General features: G+C 58.4%; 1 protein-coding gene across 1 annotated transcript; it reads left to right on the top strand.

Moving 5' to 3' along the window:
* The first annotated feature begins 11,563 nt into the window (after positions 1 to 11,563).
* ACTB (actin beta) lies at positions 11,564 to 15,016 on the top strand. Its single transcript, XM_065923741.1, has 6 exons — positions 11,564 to 11,688; positions 12,438 to 12,566; positions 12,721 to 12,960; positions 13,407 to 13,845; positions 13,936 to 14,117; positions 14,248 to 15,016. The coding sequence occupies exons 2-6, from the start codon at positions 12,444 to 12,446 to the stop codon at positions 14,389 to 14,391; spliced, it is 1,128 nt and encodes a 375-aa protein (XP_065779813.1). The 5' UTR covers positions 11,564 to 11,688; positions 12,438 to 12,443; the 3' UTR covers positions 14,392 to 15,016.
* The last annotated feature ends 6,643 nt before the right edge of the window (positions 15,017 to 21,659 follow it).

The following is a 21,659-nucleotide window of genomic DNA, read 5'->3' as shown; positions in this document are numbered from 1 at the left end:
GCCTGTGGGGCCAGCACCCCCTCCCCGGGCGCTCCCAAACCTCGCCTTTTATGGAGAGGAAGCTGGGCCAAGTGGGCCGGGCCCGCCCGAGGGGCGGGGTGGGGGCCTGCAGCCCCGGGCCGGCCCGCGCCGGACACGCACTGGGGGCGCCAGGGCTTATCTCCTCGCGAGCTGAGCGGCCCTGGGACCCGGGAGGCTCTGAGCCGCGGCCACGTGAGCCGCGCGGGCCTGGGAGCGCCAGATAATGACCTCCCCACCCGGGCCGCGAGCGCAGAGCCCGGGGAGGCGGGGCCTGCGCCCCGGCTGGGTAGCCGGCCCGCCCCGGGCTCCAGCCTCCCAGGGGATGGGCTTGAGAACGCTCACCTTGGGGCCCCAGGCTTACCTGGGGTGTCCGGGTGGACCCTCCACCCTCTGGTATGACTTAGACACCCTCCCTCCCCCTGAGTTGGGAGAGTCAGGGCCTCTGTCCCGCGGCGCAGTGTCCCCACCCAGACTCCCACCAGAGAAAGTTCTCCTCCACCTTCAACGGCCTCCACCCCAATCCTGGGCTGCTTCGCGGGAGGAGGGCCAGGATGAGCTATGGAGTTCTGAGAACCCAGTATTCCGCCTGATCCAGTGGTCCAGGGTCCAGCTGGGACCCTGGGAGGCTGGTCCCAGGCCACTGGGCTCCATTTTGCAGATGCACACACTGAGGCTCAGACAGAGCAGGGCGTGGCTCGGGGTGGTTCCAAGGCTCTGCTCCTGTGCTGTGGCCACCGGAACCCGGACTGCAGGGCCTGGACACGGAGTGTTGGCCTGGGTGTGCCCGAAGAGAGCCCTCACGAGTGCCGTGTCCTCCTGAGCCCTGCTCTGAGATCTCCCGGCCTTGAAGGAACTTCGCAGGCCTAAGGAGCTGAGCGATAGAAGCGGGGCTGTGGCAAGGCCCGGGGACTCTGGTCCAGCCCACCTGCAAACACCCTATGATGCTCACAAATCCCCCTCCCTCCTCCGGGGTCAGCAAGACCAGGCTGTCCTTCCTAGGTGTGTGGGCTGCTAAGGTCGCTAGGCCCGTAACGGATACCTGCTCCCAACCCCAGGCCTGAGGTGACAGTTCAGTGGAGGGTGGGGACAGGTGGGGGCAATACAGGGAGACTTGCAGATTCCTGAGCTGGAAGGCTGGCACCACACCCAGTCCACCCTGGGGAAAGGTCACCGTCATGATTAAGTCTAGAAAGTGCCCCTGATGACAGGGGGAGGCCGGATTCCAGCCCCTGCCCTTGGCCCTTTGCCCTCTGTTCACATGGACCTTGGGAATGGGCTAGGGCAGAGCCAGGAAGCTTAGCTCATCAGTTGATCCATGACCGCCTTTCTCCTCCTCCCTACACCCCCCACCCACTACTCTAAAACCAACTGTGAGCAGATACCACAGAGGGGCCCCTGGTCCCCGGTTCTTTCCCGGGAAAAAGAGCAGTAGTGACCACAGCCCGACCACTCTGTGCTTTTCGACCTCTTGATTCAGAAATCAGAATCACACTCTGATTTCCATCCTTCCAGCAGCCCCACACAGTTTTCACCCCCATTTCACAGGTGAGAAAACTGAGGCCCTTTCCAGGGAAAGGGACTTGCCCAGAATCACAGAAATGACAGGTATGCCCCTTCCTGCCTCTTGGGGTTGCCATGGGGACAGAGTCAAATTAGAGAACATCAGAAAAGTGAGCGTATCACAGACAAACAAGTTATCATCCTCATGGCTCTTATTATTATCATCCTCATGACTGTGTAGCTTCCCTCGCAGCTCAGTAGGTAAAGGTTCTGCTTGCAATGCAGGAGATCCAGGTTCGATCCCTGGGTCAGGAAGATCCCCTGAAGAAGGAAATGACAACCCACTCCAGTATTCTCGCCTGGAAAATCCCATGGACAGAGGAGCCTGGCAGGCTACAGTCCATGGGGTCGCAAGAGTCAGACACGACTTAGTGACTAAACCAAAACTATCTCTAATATGAACTTCTATTTGGCTAGAAGCAGAGAGAAATCTGACATGTGAGGCGACAGTTTGCTTTGGCGCCTCCTGGGCCCTTTCACAATGTAGAGCCAGCTGCTGGAACATTGGATGTGGCCCTGCCCCTCTCCTGCTCCCACACCCTCTATGGCTCCGCATTACCACATTACCGTTGCTGACGAAGTCCCAGCTCCTGAGTTTATGCCCCAGTCCTCTGAGAACACACCCGCCCCAGGCATCCTGGGCGCCAGCTAATCTCCAGGCCTAGGAAGTACTTTCCACCTCCTGGCTGAATTCCAAGGAGACATTCTTGCTCTGTGACCCTGCAGCTTGCTTTCCTTCTCTGGGCCAAGGTGGAGGCTGGGGAGGAGACGAAGGGGCTCCTGGCCACGTTGGGGGAGGGAAGCCCAGAGGCCCTGCAGCTACTGCCTGCTGCAGAGTTCTTGCCCCTAGTCTCCAATCGGTTCTTTGATGGGTGTCACGGAACCCCCAGGGCTGAGCACCAGAGGCTGGCCTGGTAAGCTGGTGTCCGACTCCCAAGAGGGCCTATCTCTTGCCCCTGTGGGCTCTAGAAGCCAGCTTCAGCTCTGCAAGCCTCACTCAGACCCTGCCCACCTCAGTCTCCCCACCTGCACAGATGGACCTGAATTCAAGGCCCAGCACATTCCTTCCAAGGGGTAAGGACACACAGCCCCCTCTGAGCTGTGCTAAGAGGGCTCCCCCGAGCCCACACCCACCCCAACCCTGCTTGCCCAGTTGGGGTCTTCCCCAGTTGGGACCTCCGTGTGCTCTGCTGAGAGCTGACCAGAGTAGAAATGCTGTTGAGCCCAGACCTCCACGCTGAGGTTTCTATGGACTCCAAAGGGCCCAGCCACATCAAATGTTTGCAGTTCTCCCAACGTACCCTTCTGTCAAGCCCTCTCTAAATTGGCTCCTTTGTGAACTCCATTCACATGTCAAAGCCCAGCCCCCAAAGCCCCATCCTATAGAAAGCCTTGTTTGATCCTAGGACTGGGTTGCTCCTCCTCCAGTTCAGCGCCTCCTGTGTTCAGGATATCAGACAGTTTTCCCCAGGGACCCCTGGAGAACAAGGTTCAAGTCTGACTCGTGAGTATTATCAAACATCAGGTGAGTCAGCTGCAGCCCAGGGACTCGAGGACTTCCTGTGACACCTACCCTCCTATACTCCCTGTCAACATCCGCTGGAAGGTGTGAGCCCTGAGCTGGCCCAGCCCCTTCCTCCCCAGGCCTATTCCTCATCAGCTTTGGCAGTCTTAGGACATTATCCCTGCCAGGGCTGTGCTCACACCCTCCTGGGACAGGGTGCTCACACCTTGGAGAGACAGCACATTGACTCCTGTAACCTCTGTCCCTGCTGTAGAGAACTGGATTCATTCATCTTCCCCTCCCTTCCTCTCCTCCTTCCTTCCATCTGAAGACAGAAGCTCAAAATTGCACTAACTCACACCCTGGGACCCCACAGTGATCAAAACATTCATGGTCCCTGCCAGTGGAGCATGGAGGAAGAAAGTATGATGACACAGTTACATCCAATAATTGGCTATGATGAGCATGAGGAAGAAGTGCAGGAGCCACGAGAACCTTGCCCTTGTCTAGGAATCCAGGGGGGCTTCCTGGAAGAGGTGATGTTTACACCAAACCCTAAAGGAGAAGCAGAAATTAAAGAAGCAGAAAGGATGCGTGTGGGGAGCAGGGTCCATTACAGAGAGAACAGCAAGTGCAAAGGCCCTGAGGCAGATAGGAGTTTGGTGTTCTAAGGATGAGAAGGCAGTGTCTAGGAACAACCAGTCAGGCTGGAGGGCCATGAGGGTGGGGTTAACCACACTCCCAAAATAGCCACTATCTCGGCAACTATGTGCAGTGTCAATGTGCAGCTCCTTGAATTGCCACAAACTGAACACTCACAAGTACCCAGCACCCAGATTGACAGAGAGGCCTAGATTCCAGAAGCTTCCATCATGACCTTTCTAGTGGTCCTCCACATAGGGCACCATTGTCCTGTCTTTTGCACATAGATTGGCTCCCCATCTTTAAACTCTGCAAAGACAGGATCAGGGAGAATCCCTTCTTGCGTGTGAAGTGGGAGCTCACTGTGGTTTGCATTTGCATTTCCCGGATGACCCATGATGTCAAGTCTCCTTTTATCTTTCCTGGTGACGTGGAGTTTTGGGTGGACTTTTGTTTAAAATGTCCCTTCAGGGGCTTCCCTGGTGGCTGAGTGGTAGCGAAACTGCTTGCCAAGGCAGGACACATGGGTTCGATCCCCGATCCAGGAAGATCCCACATGCTTTGCAGCAACTAAGCCCATAAACCACAACTACTGAGCCTGTGCCCTCGGGCCCGGGAGCCGCAACTACTGAAGCCCGTGTGCCCTGGAGCCCGACCTCCACAACAGGAGAAGCCACAACGAGAAGCCCGCAGTCCACGACCAGAGTAGCCCCCGCTCGCCACAACTAGAGAAAAATGTGTTTACAGTAGGAAGACCCCGTACAGCCAAAAAAATAAATAATAATAATAATAAGTCCCTTCAGGGCCTTCCTCGGCGATCCAGTGATCAAGACTCTTGCTTCCAGTAAAGGGCGCACGGGCTTGATCCCTGGTTGGGGAACTTAGGATCCAGCAAGTTGTGCGGTGCAGCCAAAAATAATAATAATGATAAATAAATAAATAAAATGCCCCTCCAGGTCTGTTTCTCATTCCCCTCCCTGCCTTTCCCCTCTCTTTCTTGCCCAAAGGCTAGCCAGTATTCTCCGGTGGAAGAACAATCAGCGGCACGTCAAGAAGAACGGGGCGGTCTCCACCTCCCACCCCAGCTGGACCGGACGCTGCGCGTCACAGGCCTGCAGACCAGGGACAGGCCCGCCATTGCGCACGCGCGGACAAGGCCCCTGTTGGAGCGCCCGCCATACCTGCAGCCCCCCGGCAGGCGTGGGACGCAGTGCGGTACATGGCTTCTCACGCAGTGTGCCCGGCCCAAGCGGCCAGCCACGGCCGCCCTGTACCCACTCTGGGCAAGGCCCAGCTCTGGCCTGTCTGTCGCGCGCCTGTCCCCTCCTGCAGCTCCGCGATGTAGCGAAGCGAGGTGGCCAAGGTCAAGGCCACCAAGGCACAGGCCGCTCAGCTGTGTCCCGGGGGCGGGAGGTCGCAGGGCTGGACACACAGCTTCCCACCCGCTCCCGCCGTCCCCCGGCCTGTGTGTGCAAGAGCCAGGATGGCCCGGCCTGGGCCTGCCCTCCAGGGTCCCCGAACCTGCAGAGAGGGAGCAACGGCGGGGCGACAGGAGGCCCCTGAGCCAGGCCCCACGAGGGCCCCGGAGGCAGCTGACCGAGGACGGATGAGGGACGAGGCCGTCAGTCCCGCAGGGCTGGGTACATCCACCCGAACGGGCCAGCACCACGTGGCCCAGGGTTGTCTCAGCAGGTCGGCCTGCTCAGGCTGTTCAAAGCCATCTTGGCCGAGGGGTGCCGGGCCCTGCACCTATCCTGGACTGACCAGCCCGGCTCTCCCAGCAGAAAGCTGGGCATCCTCCTTGCCATCCTGCAGGCACACAGAATGCAAAGCCCCAGCCCTCCAGACCTGGGCTCCTCCGGCTTGCACCAAGTGCTGTGTGACGCTGGGTGAGCCTCTGCCCATCTCTGGGCCTTGGTTTCCCCTTTGGTAAGTAGGCAGGTGACAGCTAGCTCCCGGACTGTCTGTGACAAGCCCCTGAAAGGTCCAGAAAGCCCACCCGGATGGTGCTGTCCGCACTGGGTCTTGCTGACCCTGCTGGGCTCAGAGATGTCAAGTCCCTTTCCAAGGACATCTGGGGTGAGCGACAGAACCGAGACCTACTCAACAGAGTGCCTGAAAGTAAATCAGAAGAGGAAAGACCAGGGTCTCCAAAAGACATGGTCTGCTTCTTGGGGCCTCACAGTGGGGGTAGGGGGGGAGATGCCCATTCCTTCCTGGGCTACCCCACCTGCTCTGGGGCTCCTTCACTCTGCTTGACTAAGAGGGCACGGCGCGTAGCCCCCTGGCCCTGGGCACAGAGGAGTTACTGCTGAGTCCTACTTGGGTCTGGACGGACCTTCCGGCCTGGCCACTACCTGTTCTGGTCACAGCTGTGTGCCCCCAGTGCTATGGGTCTCCACAGCTCAGGTGACTCAGCCCAGATTACTCCCTGGGGGCCTGGGATGTGGAGGGAGCAGGGTCTCTGGGTCGGGGGGAGCCCTGCTTGCCGCCCCAGAGGCCAACAGAGGTTTCTGTGCCAGGGGAAGCCCCTTCCCCACCTGGCCCATCAAACCCAGGTCTGAGATGCAGGCCCACTGCAGGCTCACACAGAATCGGTCTCATTAGATCTGGGCGGCTGAGATTTCTGGCTGAGGAGGGCCCGGTTACCCAGTGGCAAGGCCCAGCCGATCAGGTTTCCACCTGGATGGGCCCCAAGCCCGGAGGAGCCGATGCCAGCAGAGGAGGGTGCCCCACGCCTCAGCGGTGAGCTGTGCTGCCCACTGGTCACCCTGTGTCTTGGTCTGCCCGCCTGGAACACGGGGAACAGAACTGTCCGGAGGCTCCCAGATGAACGGGGCGCCTTCGAGATGGGCCCCGGAGTCCCAGGTGCCAGGCCCTCCCAGGGATGCACTCCCCACTCTCACTGGCCTCAATTTGTTCCTCTGAGAAATGGAGAGATTCCAGTTTGGCCGGCAGGGGTGTGGTGAGCTTTCTGTGTGTGTCCAGGCGGGGCTCTCCCCTGCTGGCCGCGGGCCCTTGGGGACCCTGCTGACCGGCCCTGTCCCCCATGGACGCCAGGGCCAGCCTGCACCTTGACGTGGGTGAGCCTGTGGCTCGTGAGTCACCCCCGCCCCGCCCGCCTGCACTTTCCCAACGGCTCCTGTCCCCCTTCCCGTTCCCCTTTCACTTCCTTGGGCCCCTCCAACTTGGGGGGGCATCCCCTCTTACCTCCGCTGCCCCAGCGGAGAGCAGGCCACCCAGCCAGGGAGGGGCTGAGCCCCCAACGCTGACCATGTCGCTGGGTGCCCGGGACATGAGCCCCCACGTCACGTCACTGACTGTCCCTGGTCCCCTGGGTCCAGAAGCGCCCCCGCGCGCAGCCTCTTTCCGCAGCCCAGGGCCGGGTGTCCAGGAGCAGGGGGCCCCTGTGGCCTCCTGTCTGCGCCGTTCCCCTGGGCAAGTCTGCCCACACTTTGGGTCCTGAGGCCCAAGGACCCCGCTTGGCCCTGAACTTGAAGTTGCTGCTGACTCCACCCCACTTGGTTCAACCTGGTCGTAATTGTCTCAGGCTGCTGGCTGGAGAACCAGGGGCGCCTGGCCGCGGAGCACTGACTCAGGTGACCCGCGGCAGGTCACCAGCCACTCCCGGTGGGTGGACGTGGACCCAGGCCCTCAAAAGCTTCCACACCGCCCCCCCGGGGCAGGCGCCTGAGACCGGGATGCCCCCCTCCCCGTCCCCCGTCTGCCTGGGACGGCTGTTAGACCCCCTCGGGGGCTCCCTGTCTCAGCGCTGCATCACTGCTTCTCTTCTGGAGTATGCCAGCAACTAGTCCTCCCGGCAGAAGGGCCGAGGGATCAGCAGGGGCTCAGCTGCGTGTGTGTAGAGGGGGGAAGCCCACGGAACCTCATGTCTGTTTCTGAAAAAAATTCAACCAAGTAAGCCACGCTGGGAACTTCCCAGGAGGAGGCTTTTCTCTGGGTGCCCCGGGGGACAGGAAGAGAAAGGGTAGTTTTGCAGGATTTTTTAAAACACTCCCAAGGAGGGTCAGAAGTTCCCGGTTTCTCCGGGGCAGGGATCCCCCTTGGGTAGATGAGCGTCAGGGATGTGGGGAGGCCGCCCGGTGCCGCCCCGGGAGAGACTCTGGCTAGAGTCCTGGCCAGGGTGGGGACCGAGGCCTGGCTGAGGCTCAAGAGCACAGGGCCCGGCCCAGCCGTCCCGCCTCCAGGCTCCCCTTCGGCCGGCTGGGCACCTCCTCAGAGGGCCTTGCCTCTCTCCTTCCGTCTGGGGCACCAGCACTGCGCTCTTTTGTGAGACCTGCCTCAGGGATCACACCTGCTTTATTCGGGGTGTGATCTGGGGCTGTTCCTCGCTGGAAACACACCTGGCTGGTTGGTGCTGGTGTGCGGGATTGAGTGGTGCGATCCAGGAGGCTGGGAATCCTGACTGGGTCACTTCCCCTCTCTTAGCGGGAGAGCTGCTGCTCTCATGGCAGAGGAGGGAGGCGGTCATGGGAGGCTTCCTGGAGGGGGCAGGCAGCCCAAGAGCTGGCCCTGAAGGCTGGGGGGGAAAGCTGGGCAGGAGACAAGAGGCACCTCAAGCCCAGTCCCTCCCAGGACCTCAAAAATCCAAGGTCCAGAACTGCCTCTTGAGACCATCCCGGGAAAAGGGGACGGGGCAGGAGAAGAGCAGGCCTGGGGGCCAGGACCCACTGTCCCGTGACCAGGGGCTCGGGCTGCTTTCTCCAGGCCTTGGGAGATAAGCGCTGAGAAGGGGGTTGGGACCTAGGAATGTGCACTGTGGAGCAGCCTTTGATCTCCATCCCTGGGGACATTTTTACCCAGGGAGGGGCAGTGAGGGGCCTCCAGGCCCTACACCTAGAGCCCTTCACTCCAGACTCTGGGCCTCAGTCGCCTCATCCGTAACAAGGGCTGTGCTTGCCGGAATGTCGCCCCTGGTTCACCAGTTGCCCCTTGCGGGGAACCATAGTGCGCAGGGTCACTGCCCTCCTGGAGCCAACAGTCTGAGAGAGAAGGTCTCCTCCCCCGTCTCTTCCTCTGAAAAATGGGGCTTGGGGCCCCCTAGGGCAGAGCGGGCTCTGGGGGAGTGGTCCTCTGGTATGGGCTGTAAAGGTCCGCTGGCCTGGAGGCCTCTCGGGGAGGGGAACCGCAAGAAGGAGAGAAGAAAAAAAAATAGCACCAGAAACGCAAGTGCCGTCCTCATTGGCTGAGCCGCCTAAGGGCCCCGGGGGCTGGGTGCCGGCCTGCCCCAGCGACAGCTCGGAAAACTCCCTGCAAGGGCAAAGTTCCCGCGAGCAAGCGAAGAACCTGCTCACTTCCTCTCCTGCGGGCCTCCTCCCTCTTCCTCTGGCGCTCCACTTCCTCTTTCCCTCCTGCTGCCTTTCTCTCTTTAGCTCCTCCCCGCCCCCCAGGCTGGCGACCCAGCCACCCCTCCAACCCTCCATCCTCCCAGGGTCCTTTCTCAAGGCCGAGGACACCCAGCGGGGTCACTAAGGCACTGAGACCAGAACCCTGGGGTGGGGGAGTGGTTCGGTGGAAGGAGGTGGACGCCGGACAGAGACCTGGAAGGACTCGCCTCTGGTCAGCGAGGCCGACCCTGTGCAGTGGTCTTTGGTGGGAGGGAGGTGTATGCTGCAGATCCCAAAGGACTCCCTTCAAGGGAGGGGCCTTCTGGGATGGGCCTTGAAGGATGCATAGGAGACCACCAGGCTGCCGCAGACAGAGGCGGCCAGGAGTCCTCCAGCCCGCGGTGGGTGGGTGGGGCCCCTCGCTCGAGAAGAGGCGCGATGGCGGCCCAGGCCCTGCATCCCAGGGAGCGGCCTCGATCTCCAGCCCACAGAGCTGCCGGGGGCCACCCAAGTCTCTCACGTGTTGCCCCACGGCCCCACAGCAATGATTCCAGTCTGTCCGGCACCCCACCAGGCTCAGTGAACAGCCCTCATCAACTGGCAGCAAAGAGGCTTCTCACCTATACCCCGCCCCATCCCCACCACAGCTCCTGAATCACAGGGCTGGCAGGGCCCAGGGTGGCTGGCCAGATGCCCGTGACTGAGACACAAGGCCAGGGACAGGGCAATCTGGTCCCTGGGAGGCAGGGAGTGGACGGATTGGATACATTCACCCAGGCCCCGGGCTGGTGCTGGGGGAGCTGTTGAGAGTGGTTCCCTGAGAATGCCAGCCTGCAGCTCTGAGCCTCAGGGCTCTGCTGCGTGCTGAGAGCCGGTCACTCTTCCTACCTGTTTGTGGCCTCGGCAACCTTCAAAGGCCCTGCCACCGGCCTCCTGCAGTGGGCTGGACCAAGCTGCCTCTTCCCTGGCCAGATTCCACATCCATATATGGACTAATCTTTCGCTGTTTTCAACACACACTCACTGAGCACCTACTATGTGTAGCAAAGCCCTAGGCAGGCCTGGGGTGCCTGCAGACAGAAGACCCCTGGGGGCTGGCAGGGCCCCCACACAGCCCACCCTTGGCTCTGTGTGAGAATTCAGCGTGTGGCCACCTCTGAGAAGCTGCGTGTTCCCCCAGGCTGGGCTGGGTGCCCTGCTGGGATTCCATGGCCTCTTGGGTGTCTCTCTGCCAAACGCTGACCACTGCTGCCCACCCTCTGGGGGGAGGGGGGCAAGCTCTCCCTGCTATCTGGCATGGTTCAGATCAGGGAAGCAGCCAGAACATTGTGCGGCACCCAGGTCTGGCCCAGTGTTTGGGGGGAGGCCCAGGGCAGGAGCAGGTGCGCTGGGTCTCGGCTGAGGGCAGCTGGTCTTCAGGGACTGTCACCGCAGCCCCCCACCCTCACTCCTCGCTGGCACGCTGAGTGTCCTTCCCCTCTGCTTGGTGGCCTCCAGATGGTCCAGGGCAATTCAGCTGCACGTGACAGGCAGACGATGGACAGTGGGGCCCGGGCCCCAGGGCTGCGCTGAATGGCCCGGCCTGCCTGCACCCAGTAGAGCTTGGCAGCTGCCCGGGTTAACGGCCCAGGCTTGGCCTTGGCTGGGTGTGACCAGGCAGTTCTCAGAGGCAGCCCAGCTCCATGGAAACAGTTCCTCCACTCTACAGATCCCACCTCTGTCCAGTCCTGCAGCAGGGGACGCTCGGCCAGCCGCTGGCCCCTGGGTGGGTTGGGGGTGGGGGGAGGCCTGCCCTGTCCCTGGGGACCGTGGTCCTGAAGCCCCTGTTAAATGGTCACAAGCCCCCTGAGTCCCCGGTGTCAACACAGTTTTGAGCCCCAGGTCTGAGTAATCATGGCCCCCTTAGCACACTGACAACACCCACTTAGCAAGCAGGGCACCCCCAGTCAGAGGCCCTCCTGTAACCCAGGCTTTCTGGACAGTTGAGCTAACGTTGGAAAGGGTGGGGGGCTCTCTGCCCACCCCTTCCCCCCACATCTGTTCCCTAAGCATGCACCCACAGCGACCAGGAACCCTGGCATCCATGCTGACCCTTGCCCACCGGGCGCTCGCTGCCCTGGGGCATCCACACCCGGAGGGGCCTGAGGTGGCAGGGGTCCCGCAGCGACAGAGGCAGGCTGGGTGCGGGCCTGGCCGCACGGGGCCGGACCTGGGGCAACTGCTCGGAGGGGCGGCTGCCCGGGGCTCGCACCCCCTGCCCGTGGGCCGCCCAGCACCCCAGGGAGGCCAACGTGAAAACTCTCTCCCTCGTCTTCCTCAATCTCGCTCTCGCTCTCTCCCAGTCCATCTCCTTTTTTTTTTTTTTGCAAAAGGAGGGGGGGGGGTAAAAAAAAAAATGCTGCACTGTGCGGCGAGGCCGGTGAGTGAGCGGCGCGGGGCCAATCAGCGCCCGCCGTTTCGAAAGTTGCCTTTTATGGCTCGAGCGGCCGCAGCGGCGCCCTATATAACCCGGTGGCGCGAGGCGCAGCCACCGCCGAGACCGCGTCCGCCCCGCCAGCACAGGCCTCTCGCCTTCGCCGCTCCGCCTTCGCCGCCAGCCGACACCGCAACCAGGTAAGGGGTCCCGCGCCGGCTGGGCCACTGCTGCGCCGGGGGGCCGGCGCCTCCTCCGGGCAGGAGGGCCCCCCGGCCACCGTGGAAGACCGCCGGGCTGCAGAGAGCGGGCTCCTGCGCTCCTCTCGGTTGGGGCAGGAGCTGCGCTCGGGGCGCGCTCCATCGCGGCTGGGGACGCCCTGGATCTCTGTCCGCTAGCGGGCGGCTTTACTCCTCCAGGGTGATCCCGGGGCGGCGGCGGGGAGGGAGGGTGGGCGCGGCGGCGCGGCCCGGCGGAGTGGGGGCTGGGGTCGCTTCTGCGCGTGCGCGTGCGCGCTAGGCTCGGGAAGCGAGGGCGGGGCAGCAGGCCGGAAGGGGTGGGGCTGCCGTGGTGCGAGAGCGCCTGCGCGCACTTCCTCCCTGCGCTGCCGGCCGCCTGGCGGGCGTGGCCGTCGCGGCCGCGCGCCTGCCGGTTGGCGCTGGCGCTGGCGCTGGCGCTGGCGCTGGCGGGGCGGGGCGGGGCTGGCGCCGGGTGGGGAGGAGGCGGAGGCCTGGCTTCCTGCCGCGCGCCGCGGGGGCCGCCTCCAACCCGCGTTTGCCTTTTATGGTAATAACGCGGCCGGCTGACTTCCTTTGTCCCTAATCTGGGCGCGCGCGCTGGCGCCCCCTAGCGACTCGAAGGCGCGCTGCGCCGGAAGTGGGTAGGGCGGGGGCGGCCGCGCCCGACACCCACCTCACACCCCGGCTCACCGCCTGGTTGTCCCCTGCAGTTCGCCATGGATGATGATATTGCTGCGCTCGTGGTCGACAACGGCTCCGGCATGTGCAAGGCCGGCTTCGCGGGCGACGATGCTCCCCGGGCCGTCTTCCCCTCCATCGTGGGGCGCCCCCGGCACCAGGTATGGCTCCAGCCTGGGGGTCTGGCTTGGTGGGTCGGTCCTGCGCTCTAAGGAGCTGGCGGGGAGGAGGGTGGGGGGAGGCCTTTTTGGGTGGGGGGGGTGTCGGTGAGACTTGGCCGGAGCTGAAGGCGCCTCCTCGCTCTTCTCTCCGCAGGGCGTGATGGTGGGCATGGGCCAGAAGGACTCCTACGTGGGTGATGAGGCTCAGAGCAAGAGAGGCATCCTGACCCTCAAGTACCCTATCGAGCACGGCATCGTCACCAACTGGGACGACATGGAGAAAATCTGGCACCACACCTTCTACAACGAGCTGCGTGTGGCCCCCGAGGAGCACCCCGTGCTGCTGACCGAGGCCCCCCTGAACCCTAAGGCCAACCGTGAGAAGATGACCCAGGTCAGTGGGCCGCCCGGCCTCACCTCAGCGCCCCTCCTCTCTTGCCCTTCTTTGCCACGCCTTTTCTCACTTATTCTCTCTTCTGCCGTTTTCCTAGGACTTTCTTCTCTGAGCTGAGTCTCCTTTGGAACTCTGCAGGTTCTATTTGCTTTTCCCCAGATGGGATCTTTTTCTGGTGTTTGCCTTTCTGACTAGGTGTTGAAAGCATAAAGTGCTGTGGGTGTAGGTACTAACCCTGGCTCGTGTGACAAAAGCCAACCGAGGCTGCTGCCAAGCGGCCTTGGAGTGTGTATTCAGTAGGTGCACAATACGTTCTGAAGTGAATCCCCATCCTGGGATCCCCAGCACACTTAGCCGTGTTCCTTGCACTCTTCTGCATGTCCCCAGTCTGGCCTGACTACCCACTGTGGCGTCCCAAGTATGACGTGGCCCGTCTCTCCCTACAGATCATGTTCGAGACCTTCAACACCCCCGCCATGTACGTGGCCATCCAGGCTGTGCTGTCCCTGTATGCCTCTGGCCGCACCACCGGCATCGTGATGGACTCCGGTGACGGGGTCACCCACACGGTGCCCATCTACGAGGGGTACGCCCTCCCCCACGCCATCCTGCGTCTGGACCTGGCTGGCCGGGACCTGACGGACTACCTCATGAAGATCCTCACGGAGCGTGGCTACAGCTTCACCACCACGGCCGAGCGGGAAATCGTCCGTGACATCAAGGAGAAGCTGTGCTACGTTGCCCTGGACTTCGAGCAGGAGATGGCCACTGCGGCCTCCAGCTCCTCCCTGGAGAAGAGCTACGAGCTGCCGGACGGGCAGGTCATCACCATCGGCAATGAGCGGTTCCGCTGCCCCGAGGCTCTCTTCCAGCCTTCCTTCCTGGGTGAGTGAGAAGGCCCGCTCTGCCTGCCCCACACAAAGGTCACCCTGTGGCCACACTGGAGGCTAAGTCTGCCTTCTCTGTCTTCCCCAGGCATGGAATCCTGCGGCATTCACGAAACTACCTTCAATTCTATCATGAAGTGTGATGTCGACATCCGCAAGGACCTCTACGCCAACACGGTGCTGTCTGGCGGGACCACCATGTACCCTGGCATCGCGGACAGGATGCAGAAAGAGATCACTGCCCTGGCACCCAGCACGATGAAGATCAAGGTGAGCGCCCAGCCAGAGCTGGGCGGGGTGCAGATGGGCGTGGTGGTTGTCTAGGCGGCCAACTTGCCGGGGTTCCGCGTGCACAGGGAGATGACGCCAGGGCCCTCACTGCCCCTTTCTCTCTCCCCAGATCATCGCGCCCCCTGAGCGCAAGTACTCCGTGTGGATTGGCGGCTCCATCCTGGCCTCGCTGTCCACCTTCCAGCAGATGTGGATCAGCAAGCAGGAGTACGATGAGTCCGGCCCGTCCATCGTCCACCGCAAGTGCTTCTAGGCGGACTGTTGGCTGCGTCACACCCTTTCTCTTGACAAAACCTAACTTGCGCAGAAAACGAGATGAGATTGGCATGGCTTTATTTGATTTTTTTTTTTGTCTTTTTTGATTTTTTTTTTTTTTTTTTGGCGCTTGACTCAGGATTTAAAAACTGGAACGGTGAAGGTGACAGCAGTTGGTTGGATCGAGCATCCCCAAAGTTCTACAATGTGGCCGAGGACTTTGATTGTACATTGTTTTTCTTTTTTTTTTTAATAGTCATTCCAAATATCGTGAGATGCATTGTTACAGGAAGTCCTTTGCCTTCCCAAAAGCCACCCCGATTCTTCCTAAGGAGAGGGGGCCAGTCCTCGCCCAGTCCACACAGGGGAGGTGATAGCATCGCTTTTGTGTAAATTATGTACTCCAAAAAAAATTTTGTTTTTTAATCTTCGCCTTAATACTTGTTCTTTTTGTTTGTTTTATTTTGAATGGTCAGCCATCATGGCCCCCTTTTTTTGTCCCCCAACTTGAGATGTATGAAGGCTTTTGGTCCCCCTGGGAGCGGGTTGAGGTGCGGAGGCAGCCAGGGCTCTCCTGTACACTGACTTGAGACCAGTTCAATAAAGTGCACACCTTAAACACACTCATGCTTGGTTGTTGCTGGGCATTGGTGACAAGGGTGGGGCGTTGGGGGCCTCTCTTGAGACACCACATTCCCTGGGGGTTCTTGGAGGGTCACGCAGGAGGAGTTAAGGATTCCAGCCTCTCATGTTTATTTTGAGATAAATTTCCTGGCCTGGCCCTGGTATCCCCATTTCTCACTGGTTCTGATACTGTGATTCTTGAAGAGTCTGGAGCCAGGGAGTTGGGGTTCTTTATACATACCTCCTGTGATTGGGTGGGGGCCTTTGAAAACTTTCTATCTTGGAAGGGGGTGGGGCCTCCTAAGTCAGACTTCAGAACCTGCAGCAGGCCAGGGGCTCTGAGGCTGAGCTCCAGAGTAACACCTGTCCATTCACCTGCAGTGACCCCCACAAGAGGGGCTCTTCCTATGGGTCTTCAGGGCACCTGCCCCAACCGGTGGGTGAGGGGCTGTGGGGGTTGGCAGAGATGGCTCTGGGGGGACTTGGCCAAGGTCTGGATCCAGTCCTTGGGACTGGAGGGTTCCCAATTGCAAGTGCAGGTTGCACCAGTTCTCCCAAGACCCTGTGGGAGGGCCACAGCTCCTGATTCCCCACTCCTGGAGGGCGGGGTCCGCCTGGCGCCTCAGGTCAGTCTGGGGCTCTTCTCTGGAGGGAAAGGCGTGAGGTTCCCCTATGATGGATGCCCCCCCTCTCTAGAGGGAGTGAGAGGCACAGAGACCGGAGATTGACCCCCAAGTTAGCCCAGATAGGTGGCCTTTGGTGGGGGGAGGCTCCCTCCATGAACCTGGGGGTCCCTCCAGCACTCCACTAGGAGTTGTGGCCCCTGGGGGCAGAATGACCCACGCCTCCCATCTTGGGGAGAAAGTGCAAACTCTCAGGAATGTCCTTTTGCATCTTGAGGTGGTGTGGTCAACTCCAGGTCTGGAGGAAGAGGAGAAATGTGAGTGCAAGGCGGTTATCTGCACTGGGAGGGGGACTGATTGACCTCTTGTTGGCTTCCAAAACCAAACAGGAGCCCACAATCCTGGGCTCGCCGGGCAGGTTTTCCTGGGTCAGCGCATAAGACAGCAGGCGGGTGCAGAGCGTGCCATCCCGAAGGGGTCCTGTTCAGGGCGTCCCAGACTGCCGCCTCCACCTGGCCCAGAGGAGGAGAGGGGCGCCAAGGACAGAGGCTCAGAACGCAGGGGCTGAGAAGGGAAGTCCCTGCCGGGTCGGGTCAGTTCTAGTTAGTTCTGGTCTAATTCTGGGGTGGGTTCAGTTCTAGTCGGGTCTAGTCTAGTCTAATTCTGGGGTGGTGGTGAGTCCTGGACTCGGAGCTACAAGTTAAGTTTCCACCTTGGACTGCTTATTCATTCCTCAGGTAAGAGTTGGGCGCCTACTGTATGCTGATGCCTTGGACACAGACCCAGCCCTGGAGGAGCTGTCAGTCCGGAAATTCCTCTCTTTCCCCTCCCTCCCTCCTTGTCTTCCTTCCTCCCTTCCTTCCTCCTTCCAAGCACTCTCTGTGCCCCAGAATGGGCTGCAGTGGAGAAGAAACCAGCTGTGTTTCCTACCCTCATGAGGCGCCCTGTTCACTGGTGAAGACAGAATAAATACGAACGTATCATGCCCAGTGGCAATGAGAAGAAAAGTGCAGAGGTTGAGAGTGATGAAGACCACAGGGTCAGTCAGGGAAGATGGGGGCCATTTATCACGTCCATATATCCAAGCTCATCAAAGCTAAAAAAAGAAAAATACAGGTAACAAAAGCAGCAGTCATCATTTTGCCTTTTACCAACAACAAATAAAGTAATAAAGGACTATAAACCTGGTTGATGGTAGGGTGGGAGTAGCCATGGTTCTTGAATAGGAGGTTTCTTCAGAAGGCTTCTTGTGGGAGGGGTATGTGAGCTGGCCAGGAGTCACCTGGGGAGGTGGAGTGTGGGCGTGCACATCTCAGGCAGTGGCCCTGATTGAGTGAGGTCAGACGCCCGTGGATGAATGGGAGGGTGGTTGGGGCCATGTGTGTTTTCTATGTGGCCCTGGAGAATTGTGTTACTGTCTACATGTCCATCTGAGAAATGGGAATGTCAGTAACAGCAGGAAGGGTGCTTGTGAGCAGGTGCCCCCTCAGTCTTCCCCTTCAAAAGGAGACACACGTTTGACCCTGCAGGGGCTGCCCCTTCCCTCCAGGGCCCACTGCTGGGCTGATCATCTGGGTTAAGCCAGAGGGTGCTGATTGCCTCCCACCTTCCTCCTATAACCATTCTACAGATTAGAAAACAGTCTCAGCGAGGCCAGGTACACCGGCTCCAGGTCACCCACCTTATGAGTAAGGATGCTGGAACTTGACCCTGACATCTGGGAAGCCCGCGAGATCAACAGGCCGGACAAGGCAAGGTTCAGCCCCCACACAGCTGTTGTCTTGTACAGACCTTGGGCTTCTCTGACCCCGGAGTCTCCGCCCTGCTTTCCCAGGGGGCTGGCTCCCCCGTGAGGCCACTCTGAACACCGGAGCTTCACCTTCTTAAGACACCGAAACCATCTCTGGCTGCCCAGAACGTCCCTCCTCTCAGAAGCACCCTCTGCCAGGAGGGAACTGCACCCCAGCAGGTGTCTTGAGGGGAGGGGAGTCTCGGCAAGTGCAGAGGCTCAGAGCCTCAGGTCACTGCCTTCATCCCGATGTGCCTTCCTGGAGCCCAGTGGTGAGGGAGGTTCACATGCCCCCAGTGACATTGTTGGAGACCAGTCATCTTCTTTGGGGGGAACTGAGGCCGTGGGCAGCTCTACGGGGCCAGTGGCAGGTAGTTCGAGTCACCCAAGGGACCCAGGGACTGGGATCATTCAGAGCCCCTGCCAGTGGTTGACGCCTTCATTCACTCCTTCGCCTTATTCATCATTCAACTTGTATTTTGAGCACTGACAGAGTTCCGGAGGAAGGGGTGTTCAGCAGTGATATCCTGACATTGTCCCTGCCCTCAGAGGGCTTCCAGTCTTGCCCCACTGTCCCTGAGGGGTCCTTGAGCCACAGGTGGCTATTTACATTTAAACAAATTACAATTGTGGGCTTTCCTGGTGGCTCAGTGGTAAAGAATCTGCCTGCCCAATACAGGAGATGTGGGTTCGATCCCTGCTCCAGGAAGATCCCCTGGAGAAGGAAATGGCAATCCACTGCAGTATTGTTACCTGGAGAATCCCATGGACAGGGAAGCCCGGGGTGCTGCAGTCCATGGGGTGGCAAAGAGTTGGATGTGACTTAGCGACTGAACAACAAAATTACAATCAAGAATTTAGTTTATCAGTTGCACAAGTGACAGTTCAAGTGCTCCCTGGACGGCACAGGTATGGAACATTCTCCTCCTTACAGAAAGTTCTAGTGGATGGCACTGGCCTGGTGGGAGGAGAGATGTGGACCAAAAACTCACACTGATGGTTCTTTAATTATCCACTGGGATAAATGCCTTCAAGGAATGCTTGAAAGGATACTGACGGAGAACAGAACTGCTTTCTGTGGAAAGGATTTTGGGAGGATAATGAAAGAGAGCCAGAGCTGGAGTGAAAGCTGCCCAATAGAGGGGGCGGCACAGGCAGAGACAGAGAGAGGGTCTTCAGGAGTGAGAAGGTCAGATACACATATTTCAAAAATAAGAGACTTTAATTTGTAGAGCAGTTTTAGGTTTGTAGGAAAACTGAGCGGAAGCCATTCCCCATATACCCGATGCTTGCATAGCCTCCACCATCAACATCCCCAGCAGGAATGCGCCTTTGTTACCACTGATGAACCTACACTGATTCATCATATCACCCATACTTTACATTTGGGTTCACTCTCAGTTTACCTGGTATGCGTTTGGACAGACGTCCACCATTACAGTATCATACAGAGCAGTTTCCTGCCCTAAAAATCCTCTGTGCTCGGCCTATTCCTCCCTCTTCTTGTCCCCCTAACTCCTGGCAATTCTTGATCTTTTCATTGTCTCCATAACTTCTGCCTTTTCCAGAATGTCAAGTCGTTGGAATCATACAGTATGTAGCCTTTTCAGATTGACTTCTTTCACTCAGTAATATGCTTTTAAATTTCTCCCACGTCTTTTCTCAGCTTAATAGCTCAGTTCGTTCTTTTTTTTTTTTTTTTTTTTTTCAGATTTTTTTAATGTGTATACACTGCTTTGTTTATTTTTGGCTGCACTGGGTCTGCATTGCAGCATGGGGGCTTTCTCTGGTTGCAGACAGCGGGGGCTCCTCTCTAGCTGCATAGGCGTCTCACGATGGGGACTCCCCTGTGGCTGAGCTCTAGGCCCATGGGCTTCAGGAGTTGTGGCTCGAGGGATCTAGAGCACAGGCCGCGTAGCTGTGGAGCTTGGACTGAGTTGCTCCGCCACACGTGCAATCTTCCCGGATCAGGGATCAAATCCATGTTCCCTGCATTGGCAGGCAGATTCTTATCCGTTGGGCCACAAGGGAAATCCCAACAGCTCATTTCTTTTTAGTGTTGAATAATATCCCATGGTTTCGATGGACTGTGCTCATTTATCCGTTCACCTACACTTCTCGGTGGATGCTATTGAGGGAAGTGTCACCCAAACCCAGAAAGGCCTGTGACAGCGCAGGAGCGGTGAGGCGTTGGAGCTGGCCCCTATCCCCGTCTCCTTAAGCCCCACACTCAGTGATTTCCAGGTCAAGTGTTCCTTGGAATTGGGGATCCCAGGACACATGGAGTGCCTTCCTCACTAGGATGAGTAAGAACTATGATGGTTCCAGCTTATAAGTACTGAATGGCTCCTCTCTGCTGGACACGTACTTCTACAATCGCATTTGACTCATCATTGATTTGACAATGCTGATGGAGGGCCTGCTGCTGCCCTGCCCTGTCCAGGGGTGCAGAGCAGTAAACACACCGCACAGTGAGAAACAAAGCTGATTCTGCTCCTAACGGAAGAAAAGGAAGGGGCGTAGCAGTCAGGAGGGTCTGGGCCTCTGTGAAACTCCCCCACACACCTGCCTGAGTCAGAGTTGAGCTACACTATGGAGACTTGCATAGTTAAACAATGGGGACTCCATTAACACGTGTGTCTGGAGTGGTACCTAAAGGCTGACCAAACCATGAGCTCTTTGAGGCACCAACTGTGCCTGTCCCCACGGAGGTCTGTCCTCAGAGCGCTCTCGATACTAACTGGATACTTAACTGGCTCAACCTGGTGAGGTGGGAGGGAAATGACGCTCAGAGAGGGTTTGATAATGAAACTTGATGTACTGGGTTGAATAGTGTATCCCGAAGGTTCAGGTTCACCTGGAATCGCAGAATGTGACCTTATTTGGAAACAAGGTCTCAGCAGATGTCATTAGTTAAGATGAAGTCATGCTGGCCTAAGGTGGATCTTAACTCCAGCATGACTGGTGTCTTTATAAGAAAAGGAGAGGGAATTCCCTGAATTCCCTGGCAGTCCGGTGCTTAGGACACCACACTTTCACTGCTGAGGATGCAGGTTCCATCCCTGATCAGGGAAATAGGATCCCACAAGCTGTTCAGTGAGGCCCTCGCGCCCCCCACGCCCCTGCAAAAAATAAATAATAAATAAATAAAAGCAGATACGTACGCACACTCACATACACAGAGGCAAAGAGGGAAGATGGCCCCAGAGGCAGCACTTGGTATATGTGGCTACAGGCCAAGGAACTCCAAGAATTGCTGGTATGTGTGTGCTACGCTGCTTCAGTCGTGTTCGACTCTTTGTGACCTTATGGACTCTAGCTCACCAGGCTCTCCTGTCCATGGAATTCTCCAGGCAAGAATACTGGAGTGGTTGCCTTGCCCTCCTTCGGGGGGATCTTCCGTACCCAGGGATTGAACCTGCATCTTCTGCAGGTTCTGAATTACAGACAGATTCTTTACTGCTGAGCCATCCAGGAAGCCCAAGGATTGCCTGCAACTCCCCACAACATAAAAGGATCAAGGAAGGATTCTTCCCTTGGACCTTTGGAAGGAGTATGGTCCAGTCAACGTTTGCATTTCTGACGTCTAGCCCTTAGAAGTGTGAGAAGATGAATTTCTGTTGTTTAAGCCACTCAGCTGGTTGTAGTCTGACACCCTCCTCCCAAGAAACACACTTGCTTAGAGTCACCCAGGAGGAAGTCCAGAACAAGCACTCAAATCCAGTTCTTTCTGTCCACAGGATTTTTAGCACAGGCTCTAGACACAGGGCTTTAGGAGTTGCAGCACGCCAGCTTAGTAGTTTCAGCTCCTGGGCTCCGCAGCTGTATCACTAATTGTGAGACACAGGCGTTGCTGCTTTGCTTCACGACACGTGGGATCTTCCCAAGCCAGGAGCCAGGTTTCAACTGTGTCCCCTTCATTTGCAGGCGGATTCTTACCCACTTGTACCACTGTGGGAGCCCAACAAATGATTTTTAAATGCAAAACGTTACGAGTGAGAGCATATCATCTATACATTAACTTACCCAGAAAATATTTATTCAGTGCTTATGTCAGGGAGTGCGTCTAGTTTATTGGGGTAGGACAGGAAAAAAAAAAAAAAGATACAGTAGATCAGATGGTGAGAAGAGTTATGGGGAAAAATTGCGCAGGATAAGGACAAGTTTAGGTGTGTGTTCGGGAGGATGGGGAGGAGGTAATTCTATTCTCTGAGGGGAGAGAGTGTGTGT

Source organism: Muntiacus reevesi, chromosome 2, assembly GCF_963930625.1.
Source record: "Muntiacus reevesi chromosome 2, mMunRee1.1, whole genome shotgun sequence".
Taxonomy (NCBI): domain Eukaryota; kingdom Metazoa; phylum Chordata; class Mammalia; order Artiodactyla; family Cervidae; genus Muntiacus; species Muntiacus reevesi.
Note: the sequence above shows the minus strand (reverse complement) of the source record. Positions and strands in the feature narration are given on the sequence as shown.

Bases quoted from the DNA above. Each gene is read 5' to 3' on its own strand.
- ACTB (XM_065923741.1), top strand. From the start codon at position 12,444: ATGGATGATGATATTGCTGCGCTCGTGGTCGACAACGGCTCCGGCATG. The intron at 12,567-12,720 runs GTATGGCTCCAG...TTCTCTCCGCAG, and splicing joins TGGGGCGCCCCCGGCACCAG to GGCGTGATGGTGGGCATGGG. The intron at 14,118-14,247 runs GTGAGCGCCCAG...CTCTCTCCCCAG, and splicing joins CCAGCACGATGAAGATCAAG to ATCATCGCGCCCCCTGAGCG.